The sequence below is a fragment of the Ranitomeya imitator genome, chromosome 5 (genome assembly GCF_032444005.1).
Source record: "Ranitomeya imitator isolate aRanImi1 chromosome 5, aRanImi1.pri, whole genome shotgun sequence".
Classification (NCBI taxonomy): Eukaryota; Metazoa; Chordata; class Amphibia; order Anura; family Dendrobatidae; genus Ranitomeya; species Ranitomeya imitator.
In genome coordinates this window covers 385,379,551-385,401,451 of record NC_091286.1, presented here as the reverse complement: position 1 = coordinate 385,401,451, position 21,901 = coordinate 385,379,551, and the positions used below count along the sequence as shown (strand labels likewise).

General features: G+C 41.1%; 1 protein-coding gene across 2 annotated transcripts in view; it reads left to right on the top strand.

The window, feature by feature from the left end:
- MLIP (muscular LMNA interacting protein) overlaps positions 1 to 21,901 on the top strand; it is a 407,499-nt gene that overhangs the window by 67,931 nt on the left and 317,667 nt on the right. For both annotated transcript variants that reach the window (XM_069726767.1, XM_069726768.1), the window contains exon 2: positions 20,796 to 20,849. In XM_069726767.1, coding sequence (XP_069582868.1) covers positions 20,796 to 20,849 — 54 coding nt within the window. The remainder of the gene's footprint in view (positions 1 to 20,795; positions 20,850 to 21,901) is intronic.

Genomic DNA, 21,901 nt, shown 5'->3' with positions numbered 1-21,901 from the left:
CTGAAATCACAATCTCCTATGAAGACCAGCTAAATGCTGGCTTTCACAGGAGTATCGTAATGTCAAGCATGGGGGTCTTCACCAGACTCCTGGCTGTCATGGCAACCCATCATCGCCCGGCAGTCACTTTACGGGTGCGTTAGTCATTATCTGCCTGGAAACATGTGAATTTGTCTTGTAAGCCCACATCAAAGGCAGGGACATGACATATGACATAACTGTATATCATGTGTTATGAAGGGGTTACGTATGATTTCTATTTATGGGAGACTTGGTAAATCAAGATGATTTGAAAAATTTGTTTCCACTTTTTCATCATTTTCACATCATTAACATGTCTATCAGTCCTGTAATTTCCTAAATTCCGTGACTTTTTTTTTTTGATGTTGCAATTTCAATGTTGAGGACTGGAGTATATTTATGCCTACTGTCAGCACTGGAAAATCCAGAACTCATAAGATAACATCATTACTCAATTTTTTTGAGTGTGAATTCATATATTGTTCTTGCATTTGTGATTGCATTTGCTGTCAGCAGGTATTATTTGTGAATATTTCTGACAATCCTACAAAGTAAAGTACTCCTTTTTCCAAAGTTTATATAGATGATAATTTCTACCTAATAAAGTCCAAAAAGCATTTACCTAAAAGGGTAATGGATGTGGCAGGTGTTCTGTCACTCAAAATTATTATTACTAACTGTGCTAATTATGTTCTGATTTTCCAAAATTGCTTGCATATATGTGTATTCAGGATAGTTTCATTTTAATTCTACTTGATTTTATATGCATAATTTTATTTATTTTTTCCTTTTTTTATTGCATATTCTTAGCAAGTCTGCTTGGATCTAGAACTGGCTTTACTTTTTACCACCTTATATCATTGATACAGATGTTGTATCTCACTATTTTTGATGCCGTTTATTATTTATGGCCAATAATATTACCCCCCCCCCCACACACACTATTCTTTCCATTTATGCACCACAAAAGTTTTTTTTGATATCTATCGTTGATGTTTTTAATACTTTGTTTTCATGTGCACAAATAAAGATTTTACCTAGGTTCATCAATTGATAAAAGGCTGTATATATATATGGTATACACATTTTTAATGAATATACACTGCTCAAAAAAATAAAGGAAACACTTACACAACAGAATATAACTTCAAGCTTCTGTGAAATCAAACTGTCCACTTAGGAAGCAACACTGTTAGACAATCAATTTCACATGCTGCTGTGCAAATGAAATAGACAACAGATGGAAATTATTGGCAATTATCAAGACACCCTCAATAAAGGAGTGGTTCTGCAGGTGGGGACCACAGACCACATCTCAGCAGCAATGCTTTCTGGCTGATGTTTTGGTCACTTTTGAATGTTGGTTGTGCTTTCACACTCGTGGTAGCATGAGATGGACTCTACAAACCATACAAGTGGCTCAGGTAGTGCAGCTCATCCAGGATGGCACATCAATGCTCACAGCCCAACACCGTGCAGGATGCTTGGCATTTGCCACATAACACCAGGATTGGCAAATTCGCCACTGGTGCCCTGTGCTCTTCACAGATGAAAGCAATTGACACTGAGAACATGTGACAGACGTGACAGAGTCTGGAGACGCTGTGGAGAGTGATCTGCTGCCTGCAACATCCTTCAGCATGACCGGTTTGGCAGTAGGTCAGTAATGGTGTGGGGTGTCAGTTCTCTTGGAGGGTCGCACAGTCCTCCATGTGCTCACCAGAGGTAGCCTGACTGCCATTAGGTACTGAGATGAGATCCTCAAACCCCTTGTGAGACCATATGCTGGTGCGGTTGGCCTTGGGTTCCTCCTAATGTAGGACAATGCCAGACCTCATGTGGTTGGAGTGTGTCAGCAGTTCCTGCAAGATGAAGGCATTGAAGCTATGGACTGGCATGCCCCTTCACCAGACGTGAATCTGATTGAACACATCTGAGACATCATGTCTCACACTTTCCACCAACATCGCGCTGACTGTCAAGGAGTTGGCGGATGCTTTAGTCAAGGTCTTGGAGGAGATCCCTCAGGAGACCATCTGCCGCCTCATCAGGAGCATGCTCAGGCATTGTATGGAGGTCATACAGGCACGTGGAGGCCAAACATACTACTGAGCATCATTTCCTTGTCTTGAGGCATTTCCACTGAAGTTGGATGAGCCTGTAACTTCATTTTCCACTTTGATTTTGAGCATCATTCCAACTCCAGACATCAATGGGATATTACTTGTGATTTACGTTGATAATTTTTAGGTTTTATTGTTCTCAACACATTTCACTATGTAATGAATAAAGATTTACAACTGGACTATTTCATTCAGTGATATCTAGGATGTGGGATTTTAGTGTTCCCTTGATTTTTTTTTTGATTTTTTATATATATAAATTTACATATGGTTTATTATAATTAATTATATTAGCATACGGCGTCCCTCATATGTGATGTGATTTCCTTGATGAGATTCTTTATAAACCTGTTGTTCTGTCTTGATTACATTGTTGAAAATAGCTGGGATGGGCTGAAATGTCCTAATTGGCTTTACATTGGAATAAACGATAGTTATTCATTTAACATGTGAGTGCTGAGATTTACTTCCTTTTGAAATATTTTTTCTCCACGAGCACTACACTTCAACATGAGTGCTGGCCTGCTATTTTGCATTGTTAACTGTGATGTTTCTATTTCCTCATTGACATTCTTTTGCTCACATCTTCTGCTAATGACATTTGTATTCAGAGGCACCAGAGAATATAGAAAGGGATAAAATGAAGCTTATATTACATTCTTAAAATCACATGGTGAAAATACACAATTGAGGTAGACGATGCAATGTTTCAGCTATAATATGCTTTTATCAAGCCAGAAATACAAATGATAAAAATTCAGCAATAAGGTGCAGATGACACAGCTGAGCATTTTTTATATATATATATATATATATATATATATATATATATATATATATATATCAGAGGAGATGGGCTACACCTTTTCATCCTCCTAGGAGTCCATCCTGATTTACATGACAGTCATCTAATCATGAGGCAAGCAAAACATAACAACATTATAAAGTAAAATACAATATATACAAGCTATACATATTGTGACAGGGTCACTGGTGCCATATATGTTTCACAAAGTTGTTATCCTGCGTGATGTGAAACGCATAAGTTTCTCTCCAGTATGATATACAGTTCTGGCAAAAATTAAGAGATCACTACATCAAAACCCTGTCATGGGCAGCCCAATTTCCAGACCTGAACCCCAAAGAAAACCTCTCTAATGTAATCAAGAGGATAATGGATAGTCACAAGCCATCAAACAAAGGACTGCTTATATTTTTCTGCCAGAAGCAGTGTGAAAGACTAATGGAAAGCATGCCAAGACGCATGAAAGCTGTGATTAAAAATCATGGTTACTCCACAAAATATTGGTTTCTGAACTCTTCCTGAGTCAAAACATTAGTATTTTCTTTGCATTATTTGAGGTCAGAAAGCACTGGGTTTTTTCTAATTTTGATCATTTTTCTTTGTCAGAAAAAAAATACAAAATTTATTGCTTAGAAATTTGGAGACATGTTGTCAGAAGCTAATAGAATAAAAGAACAATTTACATTTTACTCAAAAATATACCTATACAGAGAATAATCAGATAAACTGAAAATTTTGCAGTCGTCTCTTAAGGTACCGTCACACTAAGCGACGCTGCAGCAATACCGACAACGATCCGGATCGCTGCAGCGTCGCTGTTTGGTCGCTGGAGAGCTGTCACACAGACAGCTCTCCAGCGACCAACGATGCCGGTAACCAGGGTAAACATCGGGTTACTAAGCGCAGGGCCGCGCTTAGTAACCCGATGTTTACCCTGGTTACCAGCGTAAAAGTAAAAAAATCAACCACTACATACTTACCTACCGCTGTCTGTCCCCGGCGCTGTGCTTCTCTGCTCTGGCTGTGAGCGCCGGGCAGCCGGAAAGCAGAGCGGCGACATCACCGCTCTGCTTTCCGGCCGCTGTGCTCACAGCCAGAGCAGAGAAGCACAGCGCCGGGGACAGACAGCAGTAGGTAAGTATGTAGTGGTTGTTTTTTTTACTTTTACGCTGGTAACCAGGGTAAACATCGGGTTACTAAGCGCGGCCCTGCGCTTAGTAACCCGATGTTTACCCTGGTTACCAGCGAAGACATCACTGAATCGGCGTCACACACGCCGATTCAGCGATGTCAGCGGGAGATCCAGCGACGAAACAAAGTTCTGGACTTTCTTCCCCGACCAGCGATATCACAGCAGGGGCCTGATCGCTGCTGCCTGTCACACTGGACGATATCGCTAGCCAGGATGCTGCAACGTCACGGATCGCTAGCGATATCGTCTAGTGTGACGGTACCTTTAATTTTTGCCAGAGCTGAGATTAAATCAGTCGTTTCCAGGTTCTGGGTTGCAGTGAATTGGTCAGAGATAGGCCGGATGCCTACTCACCATATCTCCACCTCAAGGATGTGGTTAGAGGGAGTTAAATGTCCAGCCAGTGTTTTCTTTTGTCTGTGCTGTTTTGGAGAAAGGAAGCCTCGAGGTGGAAGCTGCAGTGTGTTTGTCCCAGAAGATGGAAGCCATACTGGGAAGGACTTTGTATGGACTTTTTAATTGTATTTGATCCAGAAAGGCTGTTTTTATGTTACTATTTTGGGCTTCATGGTTTATGAAGTAACTAGATGGTGGCCCGATTCTAACGCATCGGGTATTCTAGAGTATGCATGTCCGCGTAGTATATTGCCCAGTCACCTAGTATATTGCCCAGTCACGTAGTATATTGCCCAGCCACGTACTATATTGCCCAGCCACGTAGTATATTGCCCAGCCACGTAGAATATTGTCCAGCCACATACTACATTGCCCAGCCATGTAGTATATTGCCCAGTCACGTAGTATATTGCCCAGCCACGTAGTATATTGCCCAGCCACGTAGTATATTGCCCAGTCACGTAGGATATTGACCAGCCACGTACTATATTGCCCAGCCATGCAGTATATTGCCCAGCCACATAGTATATTGCCCAGTCACATAGTATATTGCCCAGTCACATAGTATATTGCCCAGCTACGAAGTAGATTGCCCAGCCACGTAGTATATTGCCAGCCACGTAGTACATTGCCCAGTCACGTATTATATTGCCCAGTCACGTAGTATATTGCCCAGTCACGTAGTATATTGCCCAGCCATGCAGTATATTGCACAGCGACATAGTATACAGCAGAGCCACGTAGTATATTGCACAGCCCATGTAGTATATTGCCCAGCCACATAGTATATTGCACAGCCCACGTAGTATATTGCACAGCGACGTAGTATACAGCACAGAGCCACGTAGTATACAGCACAGACACGTAGTATATTGCCCAGTCACGTAGTATACAGCACAGACACGTAGTATATTGCCCAGTCACGTAGTATACAGCACAGACATGTAGTATATTGCCCATCTACGTAGTATATTGCCCAGGCATGTATATAACAGGTTACAAAATAAAAAAGAAACATATACTCACCTTCCGAAGAGCCCGTTGCAGTTCCGGCGCTTGTGTGCAGTGCACCCGGCAGCTTCTGGTCCCAGGATTGGTATGAGCGCAGGACCTGTGATGACGTTGCGGTCACATGACTGTGACGTAATGGAAGGTCCTTCTCCCATAGCATCTTTGGAAGCGGAACCTGCCGCTTGCAGTGCCGAGGACAGGATGCGACGGCGGAGGATGAGAATAAGGTTTTTTTATTATTATTATTATTTTTAACATTAGATCGTTTTACTATTGATGCTGCATACGCAGCATCAATAGTAAAAAGTTGGTCACACAGGGTTAATAGCTGCGTAACCGGAGTGCGTTACAGCGCTGGCATTAACCTTGTGTGAGGGCTGACTGGAGGGGAGTATGGAGCGGGCACTGACTGACTGCGGGGAGGAAAGAGCGGCCATACTGCCTCTGGACTGTGGGTGTCGCTGAGTGGTCGTGGCAATGGTCGTGGGCGTTTTGCCATGACCAATCAGCGACTTGGATTCCATGACAGACAGAGGCCGAAACCAATGAATATCTGTGACAGAAAGACAGACAGACAGAAAGACGGAAGTGACCCTTAGACAATTATATAGTAGATAAACCACCCAGAGACTTTGTTCCTGGGTCTAACTCGGGGAGCAGCTAAGTGAGCCGACCTTCCACAATATATATACGAATGCAAACTATATTGAAGAAGGAAAATGGAGTTATGTTCATACCTAAGTTCTATACAAGATAATTTAAACAAATAACACTGAGAGTTTATGTTAAGAAATTGAACTATGAAATATACATTACTTCACATACATTAGGGACATCACCATTACACAAAGTTCAGTCAGGATCACCAGCTAGCATTGTCAAAGTCCCTCAGGAACATCCTTCGAAATTCCCCGCCATTCACTTATTGTGTACAGGCTGTCTCAATCATCCTCTAATAAGGTGTCACAGGCAGGGGGAGGACAGATATTAGATGATATCACTGGCCGGGAGGGGAGAAAAAAGGACACGTCATCACACCACGTGTTCACTCGACCAGTGCCTAGATTTTAAGGCATAGTGCCGAAATCTCTTCCTTCTGCCTCTCTCCCCTGGCAGAGATGCCATCTTACCACATTGGCCCCCGTCTCGCTCTGTCTCTTCCTTCTGAGTCAGCGGCTAACCGGGTTGCTTGTAGTGCTTGCAGATCCCTGAGCACTTTCTTATAGTGCATGCATATGATTCTCTTACAGAGGCCACGTGTGTCCTCCTAAAGTATTCTTAGCCAATAGCTGGAGGACATTTACTATTTAAGGCACCTCATCCAGCATGGAGGTGGCTCCAGTCTATTTTTAGCTCCTTCTATAGATGTTCAATAGGATTAACATGAGGGCTTATTGAAGGCCACTTCAGAATACTCCAGTGCTTTCTTGGATGTTTTTAACTGCGTGTTTTGGGTCATTATTCTGTTTGAGGGACCATCATCTATGACTTAGACCGAGCTTTCTGATGCTGAGCAGCACATTTCATTCCAGAATCTCCTGATAGTCCTGAGATTTCAATGTACTCTACACAGATTCAAATTACAGATGCAAAATGCAAAAAACAGCAGAAAGATGCAGCAAAACATCCCCAAAAACATAACCAAACTTACTCCATGTTTTATAGTAGGTACAATCTTTTCTCTTTGAATGCTTCATTTTTGCATCTGTGAGCATAAAGCTGATTAGAAGTGGCAAAACGGTCCAGTTTTCACATTGGAGTTCACCTCTTATCTGTTTGGAAGTTGTTATTATTATTATACATTTTTATAGCGCCATTTATTCCATGGCGCTTTACATGTGAAAACGGGGCAAATATGGACAAATACATTAAACATGAGCAAATAAGGCACACGGGTACATAAGGAGGGAGGACCCTGCCCGCGAGGGCTCACAGTCTGCAGGGGATGGGTGATGAAACACTAGGAGAGGGTAGGGCAGGTTGTGCGGCAGTTCAGTATCTTCAGGATCACTGCAGGCTGTAGGCTTGTCGGAAGAGGTGAGTCTTCAGGTTCTTTTTGAAGGTTTCTATGGTAGGCGAGAGTCTGATGTGTTGGGGATCTGGGCTCTTTACTTGCAGATACATCATGAAAGGTCGACTGTAGTCCCATAGACCTTAAACTTCTAAACAATGTGAGCAACTATAATTACAGGAACATCAAGCTGTTAGTAGCAATCGTTAAAGCCTTTATCTTTAACCCCTTAATGACTGCCAATACGCCTTTTAACTGACCTGTGATATAAGAGAATAGCCTCCCCATACAGTAGACAATCCAGCAGCTGTCGGCTGTACACTATAGCTGACAACTTGCTGCATCAGCCACGATCAGTGGATGCACCTTTAAAATCTGTTTAACCCCTTAGATGCTGCTGTCAATAGTGACTACATCATATAAATGATTAACAGAGTGTGGGGGCTTCCTCTTTATCCTAATTGGTGCCCTCAGATCATGATTGTGTGGTCCTGATGTTTGCCATGGCAATTCATGACCAAATAGCGGAACCAGAGACTGAGGGCTACAGTGGCCTGTTCAGAAGTTAGTGGCATTTAGGTGAAAAAAATACACATTTTCATTCCTGTCATGTCACTTTGCATTAATTCCTGAAAATAACCCGAAGGGTTAGGCTAGGGTCACATTGCGTTAGTGCAATCCGTTTAGCGCTAGCGCTAGCGGATTGCGCTAACGCAATGTTTTCTATGGGGCTGTGGTCGGGGTCGCGGTAACGTCCCCGCTCTCGCAGATCCCCGATCTGCGAGAGCGGGGAACGGACCGCGGGCGCGCCTCGGACGCTGCAAGCAGCGTCCGTGGCGCGCCAGGAGTCACCGGCGCGTCGCTAGCGCGTGCCGAACATGGCACGCGCTAGTGAAGCGCGTTCCCATTGCCTTCAATGGGCGCGTTAACGGACGCGTTGCACGGCGTTAATTTCGCCGTGCAACGCTGTCTGTTAAACGCGGACCCATAACGCAATGGGAGCCCAGCCTTAAAGGGAACCTGTCACCTGAATTTGGCGGGATCGGTTTTGGGTCATATGGGCGGAGTTTTCGGGTGTTTGATTCACCCTTTCCTTACCCGCTGGCTGCATGCTGGCCGAAATATTGGATTGAAGTTCATTCTCTGTCCTCCGTAGAACACGCCTGCGCAAGGCAAGATTCCCTTGCGCAGGCATGTACTACGGAGGACAGAAAATGAACTTCAATCCAATATTGCGGCCAGCATGCAGCCAGCGGGTAAGGAAAGGGTGAATCAAACACCCCAAAACTCCGCCCATTTGACCCAAAACCAGTCCCGCCAATTCAAGTGACAGGTTCCCTTTAATAAACAACCTGACTTCAGTTTTCAATATGTCAGGGGGTGTTGTTTTTTAAATGGTATAACTTTTGGGGGTTTACCAATATATATGACCCCTAAAGTTACTTCAAACCTTGATAGGTTCCTAAAAAAAATAAATTTTGTAAATTTTCAGACATGTGGGAAATGTTATTTATTAATGCTTTTCTGTGATATGACTATCTGGATTAAAAGCATAGTCATTCAAAGTTTGAAAATTGCTAATTTTTTTCACATTTTTCTCAAATTTTTGATATTTTTTATAAATAAACACAAAACCTATTGAACTAGATTTATCATTATCATAAAGTACAATATGTCACGAAAAAATAATCTCAAAATCACTGGGATTTGTTGAAGTGTTCCGGAGTTATTACCACATAAAATGATACTGGTCAGATTTTAAAAATTTGGCTCTGTCACTAAGGGGTTAATATCTTTGTCTACAATTTTCTTTATAATCTCCTGAGACACTTTCCTTAGCTTTCTTTGGTCCATGTTCACTGTGGTACATGCCATGATACCAAACTGCACAGTGACTACTTCTCACCCTTCAATTAGGCAGACTAAGGGTACCGTCACACTAGACGATATCGCTAGCGATCTGTGACGTTGCAGCGTCCTGGCTAGCGATATCGTCCAGTGTGACAGGCAGCAGCGATCAGGCCCCTGCTGTGACATCGCTGGTCGGGGAAGAAAGGCCAGAACTTTATTTCGTCGCTGGCTCTCCCGCTGACATCGCTGAATCGGTGTGTGTGATGCCGATTCAGCGATGTCTTCACTGGTAACCAGGGTAAACATCGGGTAACTAAGCGCAGGGCCGCGCTTAGTAACCCGATGTTTACCCTTCTTACCATCGTTAAAGTAAAAAAAACAACCACTACATACTTACCTACCGCTGTCTGTCCCCGGCGCTCTGCTTCTCTGGTCTAAACCACATGAGGATGGGGTTTGATTGCTTGTTAGCGAGAATGCGTCATCATGACGATTTTATTTTTAAAGTTAGTGGTATAACTGTATAGATGCTAGTACGACAATAAATATTATGCCTGTTTTGTAGTAATCTGATGTGCCATCAATGGGAAATGAAGCCTTGAAGCTGCATGAAAATTAGACTGTAAACATCGTTCAAACATTTTGATGTGCTTGGAATAGATTGACTTGTCCCCAGTACATTTCCAGGATAATGTGCTTGTGACTACAAATCATGATTTGTCAAAGAGTAATGAGGCTCTGTCAGTAATCACAAGGGAGTTAGCACATGCACCCTTTAACTTCTATACAGGGATCTAGACTTAAACAGTTGCCCCTGGGCTGGAGCCATGGAATAAGCTGCTGTTTGTTGGTGTAGGCTGGTAGGAGTGGTCAGAACCAAGAGGGCAGAAAAAATACAAAATTAAAACCTTTAAGAATAGTCAGAAAAACAAGCTGAGGTCAAAACCATAAACAATGATAATAACAAGGAGCTAAACAGACAGGACTGAACCAGAGAAGCACAGACTGTATTTGACAGCTTCCAACAGTAAGCTGAAAGCTCAAGTAGGGTGAGGTGCTCTCCAATTTTCTGAAGCAGGGAGCTGATAACTCTAGCTGGACAGCACATACCTCCATGCTTTCAGACTGGATGACACTAGAGGTCTCAGCCACCCTAACCTAAATGGCTGAACAGAGCCGGCTCTATAAAGAACTTATTTTTCCACTAGATGGTGGCCCGCTTCTAACGCATCGGGTATTCTAGAATATGTATGTAGTATATTTATGAAGTTTTCAGAATAATGCAATTTATACACAGGATTCAGCCAGCCGGGAGCGACCAATTAGCGAAGTGTGGTTCAAATTCAGCGCCAATTCATGGCCGGACTGCGCCTGTCGCTGATTGTTCACGGCCGGCCAGGGGTGACCAATCAGAAAAGCCAGGGCCGACTCCAGGTTTTTGAGGGCCCTGGGTGAAAGAGTCTCAGTGGGCCCCTCTCTTTAACACATACCACGATTCATGATGCACAGATACAGCAGAGAAATACCACCGTCAGGTAGCATATAACACAGCCCACATAGCATATAACACAGCCCACATAGCATATAGCACAGCCACGTAGCATATAGCACAGGCCACATAGTATATACCACAGGCCATGTAGTATATAACACAGACCACATAGCATATAGCACAGCCCACGTAGCATATAGCACAGCCATGTAAGATATAACACAGCCTCATAGCATATAGCACAGCCACGTAGCATATAGCATAGCCACATGGTACATAGCACAGCCACGTAGTATATAGCACAGCCCACGTAGTATATAGCACAGCCCACATAGTATACAGCACAGCCCACGTAGTATATAGCATAGCCCACACAGTGTATACCACAGCCCATGTAGTATATAGCACAGCCCACATAGTATATAACACAGCCCACGTAGTATATAGCCCTGCCCACGCAGTGTATAACACAGCCCACACAGTATATAGCAGAGCCCAAGTAGTATATAACACAGCCCACGTAGTATATAACACAGGCCAAGTAGTATATAACACAGCCCACATAATAAATCACACAGCCACGTAGCATATAGCACAGCCACGTAGTATATTACCCAGCCATCTATGTTGCACAGCTATGTAGTATATAGCACAGCCCACGTAGTATATAACACAGGCACATAGTATATAACACAGCCATGTTTTATATAGCACAGCCCACGCAGTGTATAACACAGCCCACGCAGTGTATAACAAAGCCCATGCAATATATAGCACAATCAACACAGTGTATAACACAGCCCACGTAGTATATATAGCACAGCTCACGCAGTGTATAACACAGCCCACGTAGAATATAGCACAGCCCATGCAGTGTATAACACAGCCAATGTAGTATATAACACAGCCCACACAGTGTATAACACAGCCCACGCAGTGTATAACACAGCCCACGCATTATATAACACAGCCCACGCAATATATAGCACAATCCACACAGTGTATAACACACCCCATGTAGTATATAGCACAGCCCACATAGTATATAACACAGCCCACGTAGTACATAACACAGGCCATGCAGTGTATAACACAGCCCACGTAGTATATAGCACAGCCCATGCAGTGTATAACACAGCCAACGCAGTATATAACACAGCCCACACAGTGTATAACACAGCCCACGCAGTGTATAACACAGCCCACGCAATATATAGCACAATCCACACAGTGTATAACACAGCCCATGTAGTATATAGCATAGCCCACATAGTATATAAAAAACCCACATAGTACATAACACAGGCCACATAGTATATAGCACAGCCCATGTAGTATATAACACAGCCACGTAGTATAGAGCACAGCTCACGCACTATATAACACAGCCCACGTAGTATATAACATAGCCACATAGTATATAACAGCCATGTAGTATATAACACAGGCCAAGTAGTGTATAACACAGCCCACATAATAAATAACACAGCCACGTAGCATATAGCACAGCCACGTAGTATATTACCCAGCCTTGTATGTTGCACAGCTATGTGGTATATAGCACAGCCCACGTAGTATATAACACAGCCACGTAGTATATAACACAGCCACATTTTATATAGCACAGCCCACGCAGTGTATAATACAGCCCACGTAGTATATAGCACAGCCCATGCAGTGTATAACACAGCCCACGCAGTGTATAACAAAGCCCATGCAATATATAGCACAATCAACACAGTGTATAACACAGCCCACGTAGTATATATAGCACAGCTCACGCAGTGTATAACACAGCCCACGTAGAATATAGCACAGACAATGCAGTGTATAACACAGCCAATGTAGTGTATAACACAGCCCACACAGTGTATAACACAGCCCACGCAGTGTATAACACAGCCCACGCAATATATAGCACAATCCACACAGTGTATAACACAGCCCACGTAGTACATAACACAGGCCATGCAGTGTATAACACAGCCCACGTAGTATATAGCACAGCCCATGCAGTGTATAACACAGCCAACATAGTATATAACACAGTCCACACAGTGTATAACACAGCCCATGCAGTGTATAACACAGCCCACGCAATATATAGCACAATCCACACAGTGTATAACACAGCCCATGTAGTATATAGCATAGCCCACATAGTATATAGCAAAGCCCACATAGTACATAACACAGGCCACATAGTATATAGCACAGCCCATGTAGTATATAACACAGCCACGTAGTATATAGCACAGCTCACGCACTATATAACACAGCCCACGTAGTATATAACACAGCCACATAGTATATAACAGCCACGTAGTATATAGCACAGCCCATGTAGTATATAGCACAGCTCATGCAGTATATAACACAGCCATGTAGTATATTGCTGCCCAGCCATGCAATATATTGCACAGCTACGTAATATATAGCACAGCCCATGTAGTATATAGCACAGAGAAGCAGTATATAACACAGCCACATAGTATATTGCCCAGCCATGTATATAACACAGCCACATAGTATATAGCACAGCTCACACAGTATATAACACAGCCACGTAGTATATTGCCCTGCCACGTAATATATTGCGCAGCTATGTAGTATATAGCATAGCTCACATAATATATAGCACAGCTCACGCAGTATATAACACAGCCATGTAGTATATTGCCAGCCAAGTAATATATTGCACAGCCCATGTAGTATGTAGCTCTGAGACACAGTATATAACACAGCTCACGTAGTATATAGCACAGCGATGTAGTATATAGCACAGCCCACATAGTATATAGCACAGAGATGTAGTATATAGCACAGCCCATGTATTATATAGCACAGCCCATGTAGTATATGTATAGCACAGCCCACGTAGTATATAATACAGCCCACGCAGTATATAGCACAGCCCATGTAGTAGATAGCACAGAGATGTAGTATATAACACAGCCCATGCAGTATATAGCACAGCCCTTGAAGTATGTAACACAGCCCACGTAGTATATAGCCATGTGGGCACCATATCACTGTTAAAAAAAGAATTAAAATAAAAAATAGTTAGATACTCACCTTCCGTCGGCCCCTGGATCCAGGCGAGGCGTTTAGCGATGCTCCTCGCGACGCTACGGTCCCAAGAATGCATTGCGGTCTCGCGAGATGATGACGTAGCGGTCTCATGAGACCGCTACATCATCATATCACGAGACCGCAATGCATGGTCCGGAGCGTCGCGAGGAGTGGGAAACGCGCCGGACGGTGAGTATATAATGATTTTTATAATTTTTAACATTAGATCTTTTTACTATTGATGCTGTATAGGCAGCATCAATTGTAAAAAGTTGGTCACACAGGGTTAATAGCAGCGTTAACAGACTGCATTTCACTGCGGCATAACGTGGTGTAATGCAGCCATTAACCCTGCGTGAGCGCTGACTGGAGGGGGCACTGACAGACAGTAGGAAGGACGAATTCGCGGCTGGACTGTGCCCATTGCTGATTGGTCGCGGCCTGGCGGCTTTTTGTTTATTGATAGATCGGGCGATTCTAAATGTGGGGTTATCAAATATGTCTATGTTTGATTTTTTTTATTATTTTATTTTTAATAGGGTGAAAAGGGGGGTGATTTGAACTTTTATATTTTTTTTGTATTTTTAAAAACTTTTTTTTAACTTTTGGCATGCTTTAATAGTCTCCATGGGAGACTAAAAGCTGCCATAACCCGATCGGCTCTGCTACATAGAGGCAATGTTCAGATAGCCTTTATATAGCAGATTTACTGACTTGCTATGAGCACCGACCACTAGGTGGTGCTCACAGCAAGCTTGCACTGATAACCATAGAGGTCTCAAGAAGAAGTGTGATTTAAATGCCGCTGTCAGAGTTTGATAGTGGCATTTAACTGGTTAATAGCCTTGGGTGGATCGCGATTCCACCCACGGCTATTGCGGGCACATGCCAGCTGTTCACAATTTCAAGCAAAATTCTAATAAACTCATTGGTGAAAATGGATTTAACTTGCTTTGTTGTTAACTAAAAATGTGAATTACTCACTGAAGTCTCAGGAACATCCAAGACCACTTAGCAAAACACAAGCTGCGGACACTTAATTGTCTGTCCAAGACAGATAGAATATGTGAGGGATGTACAAACTCCACACTTGGCAACCAGGTTAATGTTGCTATGGTCCAGCCAGTGTCCCCAGAGTAAAGGTACCGTCACATTTAGCGACACTCCAGTGATATAGACAATGATCCGACCTAAACTAGATCTCTGGAGCGTCGCTGTAGAGGTGTCAAACACAGCAACTCCAGAACGATGCAGGAGCGATCCAGTGACGTACTTATCGTTCTCGCTGGTTGTTAGCTCCGTGAAAAACCATTGCAGGCATCGTTGCTTTTGCTGTCAAACATGACGACTCACGCCGACCTGATGACCAAATAAAGTTCTGGACTTTCAGCTACGACCAGCGATGTCACAGCAGGATCCTGATCGCTGCTGCGTGTCAAACACAACGAGATCGCTATCCAGGAAATACAATAATACAATAATATGAAAATAATACTTGAAAAAAGTCTGTAGTTCACAATGGAAAAAGATTGAAAGTTTATGTGAGCATGAGGTTACATTAAAGAGAGTTTCAAAAAAATTATAAAGAATGATTAAATAAATGCATTGCCTCATATGATCATTTCCAGAATGACAGAAAGCAAAGATTTGGTTGCAGAGTTATCCTTACAGAGTTTTAAGTGAAATCTCTCACTAAATCAATGTCATCAGAGAGTTCTCATAAATTATATTAAATTGTTTTCAGAAATAACACTTTATTAGAATTACTTTAGGTACAAATCCACCTCTGTCTCCAACCATTACATCTGATAAGATCCACTGAGAAGATCAAAAGAGAGTGACAATGATTTGTCTTTAACTAATGGTTACATTCAATTGCTCATCTACAAAAGTAGCATGATCACTTAGTTATTATTTTCCTTATCAAAGATTTGCCCTATGGTTTCAAAGCACCACTCCGAGATTTTATTTTCATTGCAGTGCTGTAGTGTTGCTACTAATCTAAGTCCTCTGACCTCAGTCTTACGCTTACCATCCAGCATCTTCATCTGTTATCGGCACCACTTCAGTTGGTCTTCTGCTGTTTGGGACCTGCCAGATCACTTCAGTGTTTGCTTGAGCGGTCTAGAAGTAACAACTCATTAACAGTGTATAAGAGCCAGAGTGAGGCCCTCATAGATTTATATTGAGAGCGTGTGACCGTTACCTCTGACTTTCTGCCAGTCAGATGTTGGGGTCATATGATGGCGGCACAGAATCCAAGCGGCTCCGGAACAGCTGAAGACAGTGGCTGGTAAGTATAATACTAGGCTCCTGGAACTTAGATTAGTAGCACAACTCCAGTGCTGAAATAAGAAATAATGCTGGAGTGGTGCTTTAATGGTTTGCTTTACTACTTTTTCCAAGTGACACACAAGCACAATGTATTTCATCTGAACTCTGTTCCGTGGTATTTTTATGAACTGTTGTTGCCTTTGTTCTGTAACTTAGATCATAGTCAGCTATAAAACAATTGCTGGAAGTATTCACACCGAAACACAGATTTCTTTTTCCTATTTTAGAGAGTTGATTTAATGCCTCTTGTGAGTGATTTAGATTGGAAAGTGATTGGTTTCATATCTTAAAGTAAAATAGCATCAATCACATTGAAATCTATTGTAGTTCTGCTTGAGTGGTGACTTTCCATTTTGCGAGAAGATGGTTTTATTTTGATAAAAGCAATGTTTTGTAACACATTCCTCCGGAAATGTTATTTTGGCTTGACATTCAGCTAGAAAAAAAAAAATTGCAGGAAATAGTGACATAATTTCAAAATTAAATGATCTCTGATATGATCCCAGGAGCTATGTGGAAAATCACCTACATAAATAAGTTTGGATTTGACAATATCCTTATTGTCTAGAAATTATGCTTATTTAGTATAAATTTGCGTATGGTAATAGCATGAAAACTGGAATATTAAAGTAAAATAATGCTGAATCAATGTTTGCAAATAATATTGAATGTATACCACATCAAAGAGCAAAATAATGTAAGGCAGCTCCTCACTCCCACGAAACCTTTTCCCTAGGTGCTTGGTAGCTTGAGCAGAGGCCATATATTAATTTGGAAGTAAAGCCAGCAATCTCTCTTCTCTGCAAGAGCAACAGGCAAGTCAATCCGTTGATACTTCTTGAAAATATGCATTTCTATAAATAAGCATGTACAGCTCCAAAATGCGCTAGCGAACCAATTTACAGTTCCAAAACGTGTAACTGGTACAACATTTAACGTTGCTATAAAGAAATAAAGATAAAAAGTTTTGCAAAGAAGACAGATTGCTAGCTTTCTTAAGTAGAAAACATAAAAGGTACAACAATTTAATTACAAAAGAAAATGGGCAAATATCTGTACGGGCAACAAGAAAACAACAGTTCTGAAATGCAACCTTTTAACTAAACAGGAATGTATTTGCCTGTCTCATTGAACTGCCTCAGATTTGAGTTTCAGGGGAAATGTAATATAACAATTGCAAGAGAAAAGTGGAGTAATTTCCCATAGATAGCAGCAATCATTTTGAAAAGGGCCTTATCTTTTCCCTTGCATTAGTTTTGGCAAATATATTCTATTGTTTAAAAGCAAAATTACGGACTTTTCAAAGTTGGATGAGTCTGAGCCCAATGTGTCAAATGCCATTCATTCCACCTCTTGAGAATTTTCAATCATGTGAATTGTTATACTTGCCAATGTTGCAGGAATGAAGAAGACCAATACGTCAAATGTACCATGATAATTTAAAGGGAATTTGTTGAGGGCAGAGCAGACTACTGCAGTGCGCAGGCGCCAGGAAAGGTCCAATAGGTCCAGCGCCTGTGCACTGCAGTACTTTGCCCTGCCCTCAATAGGGCAGATAAAGTACGCTTGCACAGGAGCCGCGACAGGAAGCAAGGAAGAGGACGTAATCGCATGAAGATGGGAGGCACCAGACCCGGACCGCGACACCCATCGGACCCAGACTGCACCCGACCGCCTTTCCAGGTGAGTATAATATAACTTGTTTTTCTTGTCTTTCAGGTCACATCTGGGCTTATCTACAACATTGCTGTAGATAAGCCCCTAATGGCGGTGGCTGCAGCTTACTCGTATATACGAAAAAGTAGGTGACAGATTCCCTTTAAATTTTTGGCATATGCATAGTAAAAATAATTGACACATAATTATATTTGTCTCATACCTAGAAAATACAACTTTTTTATTTTTATTTAGAAATACAATTATAAATGCCCAACCTGCCCTACCCTCTCCTAGTGTTTCATCACCCATCCCCTGCAGACTGTGAGCCCTCGCGGGCAGGGTCCTCCCTCCTTATGTACCCGTGTGCCTTGTTATCTGCTCATGTTTAATGTATTTGATTATATTGGCCCCGTATTCACATGTAAAGCGCCATGGAATAAATGGCGCTATAAAAATGTATAATAATAATAATAAATGTGTAAAATTTCATGCCAATATGTCAACCAAGCACTTTTTTAATTATTTTTAAGTTTCAGCTCATATTTAAAAAAAATAGTGCAAAACATTAATAAATTTGGTTTATGTACCATATTTTGTGCACTATAACAAACAACAGACCATAAGACGCACCCCAAATTTCTAGAAAAAAATAGGGGAAAATGTTTTTTAATAAAATGGTGGTTCGTCATATAGTCTGAATTTAGACTAGCTTACTGAGTGGTGGCGGTTGCTGCAGGAAGCTGGTGGTGACAGGAGTGGGCAATGCTGCAGACCCCAGGCTTGGAGGAGAGAGTGTCCCAGAATTGCAAGGTTGCGGACCTTGGGCTTCAAGAAAATATCAGCAAGCAGGAACGGAGGGCCAGCTTTGCCAATTGATTTCCCGGTGATGGGCTTCAGGATAATGGCCACCGGAGGCGGTGCATGCACAGATTGAGTCTCAAAGTTATTTCTCTGTGGGTATGGGAGATATCATAGCAGTCAATCTCCACCCTTTAACCTGGAGACATTTGAAATTTAGACAGGGAGTATGCAAAGGGAAACCTTGTGAAAAATGCATAATACAAATCAGTTTGTAGCCAGAAATACTGGTATTCTGAATGTACACATAACTACTCATCATGAGAAGTTAATGAAAACAACAGGTACATTTTAAAGGGAGCTTGTTAGCTGATTCATGCTGCCCAAGTGAAGAGCGGCATGAACCAGACATTGGTTGCACAAGTGTATGTTTGAAACACACTTTGGCAAGCTCAAGGAAAATGTGACTACGCCAAGGCAGGTTCCAAGTAGCTGCTATCCATTAGGAAGAGACCTGACAGTCTGAGATCTAGGGAAAAGTCATCTGAAAAGCATAGTCATCCAAGAGGTATAGTCAATGGCCAACTTTTCAACAGATGTATTCTTTAAAAGCATTTCAGAGTAAAACATACACAGCTGGAATGACACTACCAGTGTCTTATTCATGCTGCCAGTAGGTGGAACAGCATAATTTAGCAGCCAGGTTCCCTACAATTTGTATTGTGGGTGTTGCAGCTTCTGATTTTATGAGCCAGGGATACAAATACAGCCTCTATCTATTTAGTTGAACTTGGCAAAAAAAATTGTGAAAATAATAATAAAAAATATGAAAACATGAAAACCATGGTTCTTTGGTTCGGAATACATAATAAGCCACCAAGGACATAGAGGAACAATTATCCTGTCTTTGCTCACAATCTTAGAAAGATGTTCTTCCAATTATGTAGGGTTCAAAGCTTTAATGGGACTCTCATCTTGAGCACTTCTATCAAGGTCATTTTTGTTCCAAAGGAAACATCAGAAAATATGAACCCATATAATTCCAAGATTTCATTTGCTTTGATATTTACATTTATCTTGTAAGCTAGAATCAGTAAGTCAAAATCATGCAAATATTGTTGCCAAAAACTGATCTGTATTTCCTTTAACTTTTTTTAATTCAAATGAATGCAAACAATGGATATACACTTAATAAATGTCATTGGAATCTGTTTTCCATAATGAATACAGAGAAATGCTTCTATTTAAGATCTCTATAGTGTGTCTTGTGATTGTTGTCTGATGGTTACAGAATAATCATCTTTTGTTTTTAGAAAAAAAACAAAAGTTTGCTTTACAACATACAAAAATAAGGAGTAAATCCACAACCATGTAACATTTATTATGAAGTAAATACTCAAGACTAATGTATCCAAAAAGTAATTCTACTGTAAGATTGCTGTAGTGGTATGCAAGCAGGAGATAGATTTAGTCTGGCTGGACGCTTGGTATTCTTGTCTTTGAGTACTGACAGTTATAACAAGATAAATCTCGGCAGAAAACACTATTGTGACCCCCAGAAAGCATGAAATATTTATAGCGAGTGTGAAATGATCAGTGCAAGATTCCTTGCAGAATGTTCCAGGCAATGGCAGGTATAGATTTGTTAGCAGCGTAGTTACATACCAAATTCCGTACATTATACATGTTCACATTCCCCAGCTACTAATAATTTAGTTCAAGGAGTAGGATTTGTGACTGAGCTATGGGAATATTATAAAGGCCACATGTGACTATATTATTGCCTGTAGATGTGCATCCAATTAGTTCTCACACTTTTCAAGAAGGTCAAATTAGCCACGTGAAAGAAAATGTTAAATAATCTTAAAGGTTGAAAGGCTTAGAGGTTAAACTAAAACTCTATTTTTTCTGCCTAACAATATATTACATGAGTGTACTAATTCGATTTGTGATATAAATGACGAATATATTCAACATTTGACAGACATAATATGTATAAATGAATTGATTGACTCTTTTCTTTATTACAGGACCCATCCAATCCCTATAAAGGACACATTAAGTTCCAAGAGATGGAATCTTTGGTAAGTACTGTTTTGTGTATGTTTTACGCTGTTTGCAGTCTTAATAAGGGCCCAAAATCTCCACAAATAGAAAACAGTATTATAATTCATAGATAGTAAGGTGGAGGCAATTTTACAAACTTTGCATTGGAGCCCAGGAGTATTAGAATATTAAGTTATATTTAAAAAGTAAAAAAAAACAATAGAGTAGGGAAATTATCAGGTAGTATATTACATTAGTCTAAGGACTGACACGTTAGTATACGACTGGTTAATGGCTGATATAGCTTAAAAGCCTTATTTGTGTACAAACTTCTCTTAAACAGGTAAAAAAAAAAATAATTTATTTGTTTCATGGATTACTGCAGCGTTGTTTTCTTCTGTGAATATTCATGTATACTGGTTTCTTTCATCTTAATATCGTGTATAAATAATTAGATGCACACAGAATAACAACTTGAGTTGCAGGCAATCAGGAATTAACAAAAAGGAGGAAAAAAGTGCAAAGAGAAACATAATAAGTTGGAAGGATAGAAGAGAAAAGGAAAAGCTATATTAGGGAAAACATTTGGTGAGTGAATCTACTCATTTAAAGCATTTGTTGTGGATTGAACCACTGTTAACTGTTAACAAGAGAATGAGTTAGAATCAGTAACTCATATTCTTCTCAGCTAAATTAGTAAACCACGTGATTCTACAACACATAACCCCTATTCCATGATCTGGTGATATAATCATGCTTTCATTGTGATTGCTTATCATGCGGAATGCTAGTAAATTTGCTTTTCGGCATGGTCCACCATGGTGCTTATAGTGATCAGAAGATGTATTTCTAATAGAGAAGCATAGAGTTGGGCTTGAAATTCGAATTTGCCAGCTTTGCCAATTTTGTTTGCAAATTAAATTTTATTTGCTATAAATACATTTGGGAATCACAATAATACGAAACCTCTAATTGCTTGGAATAAATGTGTATAATTCTTTGAATGCCCCTAGGAGTGCATTGAATTCATTTTGAGCTTTTCAATGCAAACACAGCCAAGTGACCGCAACCTATTTAGCTAGGGGTAAAA